The 8,704-nt window shown below is 43.0% G+C and overlaps 2 protein-coding genes and 1 long non-coding RNA gene across 3 annotated transcripts in view; 2 read left to right on the forward strand and 1 right to left on the reverse strand.

The window, feature by feature from the left end:
• Baiap2l1 (BAR/IMD domain containing adaptor protein 2 like 1) overlaps nt 1-8,704 on the reverse strand; it is a 96,589-nt gene that overhangs the window by 26,216 nt on the left and 61,669 nt on the right. The window lies entirely within an intron of this gene.
• LOC116068736 overlaps nt 1-8,704 on the forward strand; it is a 33,442-nt gene that overhangs the window by 17,665 nt on the left and 7,073 nt on the right. Inside the window, exon 2 of the long non-coding RNA XR_004109672.1 lies at nt 6,136-6,259. This is a non-coding gene — a long non-coding RNA (uncharacterized LOC116068736). The remainder of the gene's footprint in view (nt 1-6,135; nt 6,260-8,704) is intronic.
• LOC116068734 (ubiquitin-conjugating enzyme E2 N-like) lies at nt 6,458-7,353 on the forward strand. Its single transcript, XM_031338671.1, has one exon. It carries the CDS (start codon nt 6,458-6,460, stop codon nt 6,890-6,892), a length of 435 nt encoding a protein of 144 aa, XP_031194531.1. The 3' UTR covers nt 6,893-7,353.

The raw sequence follows: 8,704 nt of genomic DNA on the forward strand, positions 1-8,704 counted from the left end.
AAGCCCAGTTCTTTCCATTTATATCTGGTCACAGATAATTACAACACATTTGTTATTTCCAGAGAGTACAGAGTAATGGCTGAGTCACGTGCCACTTCCTACATGCTACTACAAGTGGAATCACATAATAAAATGATGGTGTAGAAGCCAACCTACTACTGGCATGAAGTCACACTGTGTGGACTGAAGTGAAAATGACCAAAAATGTCACTGGGAAAATGTATAGTTTTTCTAAGCATTTTTCTTTTGTTTGTTTGTTTGTTTGTTTGTTGAGACAGGGTTTCTCTGTGTAGCCCTGGCTGTCCCAGAATTCAATCTGTAGATCAGGCTGGCTTAGACTCAGAGCTCCACCTGCCTCTGCCTCCTGAGTGCTGAGAATAAAGAAAGGTGTGTGCCACCTCTGCTGGGATGTTTTTTCTGACAGTTTTACAGGTAGCAAATGTGATGAGGAGAAACTACAATGGGGGCAAAAATGAGGGCTTAGAAGGTAATGGCACTTGCTAACAAGCCTGGCCACTGAATTCAATCCCTGGGATCCAGTTAGTGGAAGGAAAGAAGCAACTCCTATAGCTTTTCTTTTGACGTACACATGCAAAATAAATAAAGTGCAATAAAAAATTAATCAGTACAGTGAAATCAAAAGCAAAGCTCACAGATGTACTGCTGAACTAACAGGTGTGTAGTTAGGGTAGGTGTCACCCACCCCTAACTACAAACATGGGAGTACACTCAAGGTGATCTACTGCCTTTAAGTAGGGCTCTTTAGTCCCTGGAGGCAGGCGGGTGGCTCTCCTCTGATCAGTACTTCTTTAATCTCAGCACTTGGGAAGGGAGGCAGGTATAACTCTGAGTTCAAGGCCAGACTAGTCTACAAAGTGAGTTCCAGGACAGACAAGGCTACACAGGGAAACTCTGTCTTGAAAAGAAGAAGAAGAACAACAACAACGACACACACACACACACACACACACACACACACAAAACAAAAACAAAAAACCCAAACCAAACAAAAAATCCCAACCAACAATCCAAGCAAGTGAGCAACAACAGTGAGAGAAAGCTCAGAAACAGCAACATGTGCACTAGAGCTTAGATGGCTCTCATTCTTAACCAGCTGAGGCTACAGTTCCAACCAATGCCTTGTAACATCATAGAATTATTCTGCCAGTGTCCCCCAAAATAAGCAAATAAATGACACGGAGGGGTATGTCACAAGAGTCGCTTGTCAGACATGGGGTATTCTAACCTGAGCATCAAAACAGTGAAGGACAGTAATAAAGTGTAGATCATTAAAGGATCTGCCAGACTTGGGAAGTCACCATTTTGCCACCATCACAAGAAAGACTGGCTAGAGCAAAAATCACTAACAGGTGTAAAGTTAGGGTGAGGAATAAGCTACTACATAGCCTGGAAGTTTTCCTCTTATGTTTTCTGTTAAGATTCTTAACAGAAATGTTTTTAAAAATCCAAAGTGGACTAGAAAGCAGACAGTGCCTTTATATCAAATATGAGAGGAGAGTGGCCAGAGTGCTCACATTTGATACTCACCAGATACAGAATGGCTTGGATAGCATTCTATTGAGGACAAAGATCTGGCACCTAAAATACTTCAAGGTCCTGGTCCAGATGCAACCTCTGCTTGGCATTTGTAAAACAGGTTTACAGTACTATACTCAAGCTGAATGAAATGTGTTTACCTATTTAGATTTTAAAATTACATTTTTTTGTGTGTATGTGTGTGTGTGTGTGTGTGTGTGTGCATGCACGCACACATATGGAGGTCAGAAGATGACTTGGTTGGAGTTTGTTCTCTCCTTTTACTATGTGGGTTTTGCAGACTGAACTTAGGTCAGTAGTACAGTACAGGCCTTACTTACTGGGCTATCTCACTGGCCCCTCATTTAGGAGGAGGAGGAAGAGGACAGGTGTACTGGTAGGTGAGTTGACACCTATGCTGTACTTAGAGTAAGACCTCTAGCAACCTCCTCCTTAGTGATTGGCACAAAGACCTGAAAGTGAATAGTTCTCCAAGTCAAACAGAAGTTGCAGCTACAGGCTGGAGAGATGGCTCAAGGGTTAATTACTGTTCTTGCAGGGGACCTGAGTTAGGTTCCCACCATAGCCTCCTGTAACTCCAGCTCCTTGAGAATCTGAGGTCTCTGACTTCTGTGGGTACCTACACTCACATGTTCACATACCCCAAATACATACATATAATTAAAAATAATAATTTAAAAACTCCCTTTAAAAGGGTTCAGTCAGAGTGGGGAATTCTCCAGAATTCTGGAGGCTAAGACAGGAGGATTTTTTTTTTTTTTCCGAGACAGGGTTTCTCTGTATAGCCCTGGCTGTCCTGGAACTCACTCTGTAGACCAGGACTCGAATTCAGAAATCCACCTGCTTCTGCCTCCCAAGTGCTGGGATTAAAGGCATGCGCCACCACTGCCTGGCTTTTTTTTTTTCTTTTTCTTTTTAAAGATTTATTTATTATTATATATAAGTACACTGTCGCTGTCTTTAAACACCCCAGAAAAGGGCATCAGATCTCATTATGGATGGTTGTGAGCCATCATGTGGTTGCCAGGATTTGAACTCAGAACCTTCAGAAGAGCAGTCAAGAGACAGGAGGATTTTTGAGTTTGGTGCAAATCTGGGTTATATAATAGGATTGTGTCTCAAAAAACTGAAAAAAAAAACCAAAAGATAACTGTAAACCTAGTCTTTTCTTTTTCTTCTTGGAGGTGTCTCTTTTAGACACTGGACAAATAAAACTTATTTTTTGATAGCTGAGTATTGGTAATGCATGCCTTTAATCCCAGCACTTGGAAAGCAGAGACAGGAAGATCTCTGTGAGTTCAAGCACAGCCTTAGTAAGTCCCTTAGTAAGTTCCAGGCCAGCCAGGGCTATATAGAGAGATCCTGTCTCAATACTACCACCACCACCCTAACACAAGCAAACAAACCCAAAACAGCAAAGGCAACTTAATTTTTGTGTCAGTCTGGAATAAACTGCCTAAAGGGAAGTAACTTTGCACATTAGCCTGTCAGAAGCTGCTGCTGATCTCAGTAATGGAGCACAGCATCATTGGCAAGAAGGTGGAGGCTGGAGAAGGGCAAGGCTTGTGACTGTCATTTCCCACAGAGAGCTCAAAGCAGGAAGTCTCAGACACGTTCAAACCTTTTGCACAAAGATATGATGGTCCCAGCCAGGCTTCTTAGCACCACACACACCTAGAATGTTACTTAGTATAATTAAGGAGTCCCCCTCACTTCCCAGAGTTTATTTTTCAGGGTTCTAATGGCTGCTTTCTGTAAAGACAGAAAAAACTCCCCCCGCCCCCAGGCTTCCAACAACAGAGATAGACAACCATTGTGAAATAAGCCCAGAGCCCAGTTGTGGGCTCTGTCAGAGAGACTGGCCTTCAAGGGCAAGCTGCAGCAATGAAGCCTTATCTGACCTGGGAACAGCAATGAATCTCAGGGCCTCTCAAGCTTTCTCATAAAAGTCAAAGAAAAGCTAGGAAGCTCTCTCAAAGGTCAGATTCAGGGTTGTCTGAAACTTCCACAAAACAACCTGAGATTCCCACTGAAGATAAAGGAAGGAAGCTTTCCTTTCCCAAGACTTTATTACCCAAGTCATCAACAGAGAGCCAGGAAAGGACCTGGCCTACAACTGCTGGGCTCCATTGAGGAATGACAACAGAGTGAAAGAGTTAAGTTTGAAACTTGTGCTGGCTAATGAGAAAATTACAGAAGCAAGCAGGCTGTTAGACATCCCGAGAACTAGCAGGTCAAAAAGACATAAACTATAAAGATAAAAAACAAACAAACAAACAAACATGCAGGGACATGTCTGGGCAGACACTGAGTAGTGGGCCATCTGGTCCTCTTAGATATGGTTTAAGGTCAGATGCTCTGTTGACTCAGATTAACACCAACCTTAGGAATTTTCCACTCTGTTCTGCATGTAATATAGTTGATATTTGAACTAGCCAATCATGTATAGCCACACTGATTCCTTTGTTCCCCCAGACCTTTTTCCTATATAAACCCCTAACCCCTGAGCCTCATGGTCGATTCCTCTATCTCCTGCATGAGATATGAGTCGAGATATGAGTCGAGATATGAGCTCTGATATTAAACTGCCTCATGTGTTTATATCAAGATGGTCTCTCGTGATTCCTTGGGTGCGCGTCCTCCCGAGACTTGAGTGGGGGTCTCCCTACGGGGATCTTTCACGAGGAGGAAAAATAAAGCCTCTGACACAGTTAGAGCTACACCCAACATTAAACATATCCCAACTCCTAGCCAGAATAAAAAGGATTTACACTAAAGGACTATCTTCTTCTTACCTGGTATATTATATTCAATTTTTTTCTTTTGTTTTGTTTTTTGTTTTTTTTTTTCGAGACAGGGTTTCTCTGTGTAGCCTTGGCTGTCCTGGAACTCACTCTGTAGACCAGGTTGGCCTCAAACTCAGAAATCCGCCTGCCTCTGCCTCCCAAGTGCTGGGATTAAAGGCGTGCACCACCACCACCCGGCACACTGATAATTTTAATATTCAGGGTGAGACAGAAGGACTGCCAGTGTGAAGACAGCCTGACTAACACAGTAAGTTCTAGACTATCCTGGGCTACATAGTAAGAGTCTGCCATAGCCCAAAACAAAAAGACTAAGAACTTGAAACATCTAGGTGGCACCTGCCTTTAATCCCAGTACTGGAGAAACAGATATTCCAGGCCAGCCTGGTCTACAGAGTGAGTTCCAGGACATCCAGGAATATACAGAGAAACCCTGTCTCAAACAAAACAAAATAACCAGCCAACCAACCAAACAAATAAACATAACCCTCAAACAAAGAAACCCGGCTATGATTAACTTGCAAGGATCCTCCAGGGAAAATGGAGATACATGTAAGAACAGTCATGTAAGAGCAGACGAGCAATGTACTCAGACTCAACTCAAAGGAATAATCAAAGACAGTGATAGAAACAGATGGAGACTGCCTCTGATTCTCTGACTTTTCAAGAGACTGGCTGTAGCTGAGGAAGGATATGTTACTACAACCCTCCAAAACTGACATACAAAGAAAGAAAGAAAAAAAGGAACAAAATATCCAAGAACCTGAGTGAGTAACATCCATAAAGGGAAAACCAGGGAGAGAAAGGAGCAATAGTGTTGGAGACTATTTTCCAAACCTGGCAGGTTTGGAGATAATGACAGATATTCACTCACAGACCCAGGAAGCTTAGAGAACACAGAAGAGACACGGAAACACTGACACCTGCATATAACATACACAAACTGCAAAATATCAAAGAAAAATAGTCATTCCTGAAGAAGCCACAGGGTGGGACACGCCAAGGCTGGAGAGGAACCGGATAAGAATTACATCAGACTTCCCCTCATAAACCACATAAGAGTGTAAAGTGGGCCACGGTGGTGCAAGCCGAAATCTCAGCACCTGGGGTAGAGGGAAGAGGATTCTTTATAGCTTAAGCTATGTAGTACAACCTGTTCTCCCTCCCCTCCACCAAAAATAAAAAGGGGGGAGAAACAGCAAACCAGCATGGTGGCACACAACCTGTAGCGGTAATCCCAGTACCTGAAGTCAGACTGCCATGCGAAGCTAGCTGGGCTATGAAGTAAATGGCAGGCCAGCCAAGGCTTCACGAACTATAAATTACCAGACCGTAAAATATCTAAGAGTTCCAAGACTCGCTAACCTAACTTATTTATCTGGTAAAATTACCTTCTAGCAGGGCAGTGGTGGTGCACGACTTTAATCCTAGCACTTGAGTTCAAGGCCAGCCTGGTCTACAGAGTGAGTTCTAGGACAGCCAGGGCTACACAGAGAAACCCTGTCTTGAAAAAACCATCCAACCAAAAAAACCCCAAAAAATCAAATCAAATATATATATATATATAATACATTCTTTTTACTCCTCCCCTCCACCCCCCAGTGAGTGTGTGTGTTTGTGTTGAGACATATGAGACAGGGCCTCATATGTTGGGCTGGCTGGCCTGGAACTCAGTATGTAGACCAGGCTAACCTTAAACTGACAGAGATCCACCTGCTTCTGAGTGCTGGGATTACCATGCCCCACTGATTTTTTTTGTTTTTGTTTTTTTCAGACAACATTTGTCACCAGTAGGCTTCAGCTGCAGAAAATATTAAAAAGAGGTTTTATGTCAGAAACTCAGAGCTGCATAAAACAACCCCCACATTTAATGAATAGAGAACATTCAAGGAATAAAGGTAATAAAATGTTTCTTCTGCTTTTTTCTTTTAATTTTTTTTTTTTTGATATAGCTCAGTTGGCAGATGGTAGGTAGAGCGCTTGCTTTACATAGACAGGAAGCCTTGTGCTTGGGGTACGGTTCCACATAAAACCCTGTGGTGTGAGGCAAGTGGAGCCAGAGACAAGAGCAGAGGCTGAACTCGGGATCGGACAAGATGGCCGGGCTGCCCCACAAGATCATCAAAGAAATGCAGCATTTGCTGGCAGAACCAAATGAGAACAAAGCCCATTATTTTCATGTGGTCATTGCTGGCCTCCAGAAGTCCCCCTTTGAGAGAGGGACTTTTAAATTTGAACTATTCCTTCCAGAAAAATATCCAATGGCAGCACCTACAGTACGTTTCATGACCAAAATTTATCATCCTAATGTAGACAAGTTGGGAAGAATGTGTTTAGATATTTTGAAAGATAAGTGGTCCCCAGCACCGCAGATCTGCACAGTTCTGCTATCAATCCAGGCTTTGTTAAGTGCTCCTACTCCAGGGGATCCATTGGCAAATGATGTAGTCAAGCAGTGGAAGACTAACGAAGCCCAAGCCATAGAGACAGCGAGAGCATGGACTAGGCTATATGCCATGAACAATATTTAAGTCGATCCCATCATCAAGTGTACACCACTTCTCCTGTTCTGCCAAGACTTCTTCCTTTTTTTTTTTTGTTTGCATTTAATGGACACAGTCTTAGAAACATTACAGAATAAAAGCCGAGGCATCTTCATCTTTGTTGATTATATGCACATTAGCAAATCTGTCTTGTCCTGATTCACTGTTGTAACGCATGAGCAGAGGCTAGAAGTGTCATCCGGGTTGCTGAGAGGTACTGAGAAGCAGGACTCTCTGCTTTGACTCCTTGCCCCATCACGGTTAAAGTATAAGGCACTGTGAATGAAGGTAGTTGTCAGGGTTAGCTGCCAGGGGCATGGGTGGTTTTATTTTACTTTTTAGGGGGAAAGCAGTTTTATTTTAATTTTATGGCCTTTTCCCCTTCCCCCTCTTAAGGATCTAATTGCATTGGTTAAATGCAGCTAACCAGTTTTGTGAATAAGCTCTCTAGCCAAGTCTAACTTTAGATGCTGTAGATGGATAAGCTTGATTGTCTGAACCAAAATGGGAACATTAAATAAACATCACTTATAACACTGTGACTTTGCTGTCAAGTGTAGATTCTCCGACCCCCACCATCTACCCCCAAAAGACAAGGAAGAAGCTTGTGACCATTTTGTATGGCTTCTCTGGAAAGTTCTGCAAATATTATATTTTAGTACAATACTTTTTATTATTCTAAAAAAAAAACCCATAAAAACAAAACCCTACCTCAAATTAACCTCCTCCCAAGTGTCCCTAGTTGAAATGATAAATGACTGCACAAAAACATCAGAAGCAGTTACTGAGTAGCTCTAGTTTGTGGGTAATGAAACAGTTGCTACAGTACCTCCAAGCTGGAAAGAAGAAACTGTTAAGCCCCTGCCACTGGACAGAAATGACCTCTGTCTGTCTGTCTGTCTGTCTATTTGTTTGTTCTGTGTTTCTCTGTGTAACATCCACCACCCTGGGTGTCCTGGAACTTGCTTTGTGGACCAGGTTGGCTTTGAACTAACAGAGCTCTGCCAGATTCTGCCTCCCCAAGAGCTGGGAGTAAAGGTGTGCATCACCACACCCAGCTGCCTTACGGGTTTTTAACCAGGTGAAAGAAACGTGCAACGTGTTTCAGCAGAAACTGTACTTTGAGTTTTCACTTTTGGTCTTTTGCTGGGCTAGTGGTACATGGCACAATACTTCCTTGTGCTATGGGGCAAGGGTGGAAGGTCGAGATTGAATCAGGCACTCAACTGAAGGGGAAACACCTGGGCATGGATAACCTTAAACGTGAATTGTTCCGGAAAGGGACATGGACCACAAAATCTAAATATTCTATGATCCCAACTGCATGACGCTCTAGGAAAGGAAGAACTTTAGAGAAGTAAAAAGACTAGTACCAGGGGCTTGTGGATAGTAACAGAATGGAATTACTCACTTGCCAAGTTAACAGAGTGCAGCATGAACCCTCATGTAGATTGAAGTCTTTAGTGACTGACAGATTACCAATACTGTTACAAGTTACCCTCACAACCAGTCTCGCAAAGCAGGCTGTTTGAAGCAGGGCGGTGGTGGCGCACGGCTTTAATCCCAGCACTTGGGAGGCAGAGGCAGGTGGATTTCTTAGTTTGAGGCCAGCCTGGTCTACAGAGTGAGTTCCAGGACAGCCAGGGAGGGCTACACAGAGAAACCCTGTCTTGAAACCCCACTCCCCCCAAAAAAAGCAGGCTGTTTGAAATGAGAGGCCTGGGTAGAGGGAAAGAAGGTATATGGATACAATTCTACCTGTTCTGTAAGGCTGAAAACACTAAAAAAAAAAAAAAAAAA

This window comes from Mastomys coucha, unplaced genomic scaffold (assembly GCF_008632895.1).
Source record: "Mastomys coucha isolate ucsf_1 unplaced genomic scaffold, UCSF_Mcou_1 pScaffold22, whole genome shotgun sequence".
Classification (NCBI taxonomy): domain Eukaryota; kingdom Metazoa; phylum Chordata; class Mammalia; order Rodentia; family Muridae; genus Mastomys; species Mastomys coucha.

Excerpts from the sequence above, each read along its gene's own strand:
- LOC116068734 (XM_031338671.1), top strand. The coding sequence starts at position 6,458 with ATGGCCGGGCTGCCCCACAAGATCATCAAAGAAATGCAGCATTTGCTG.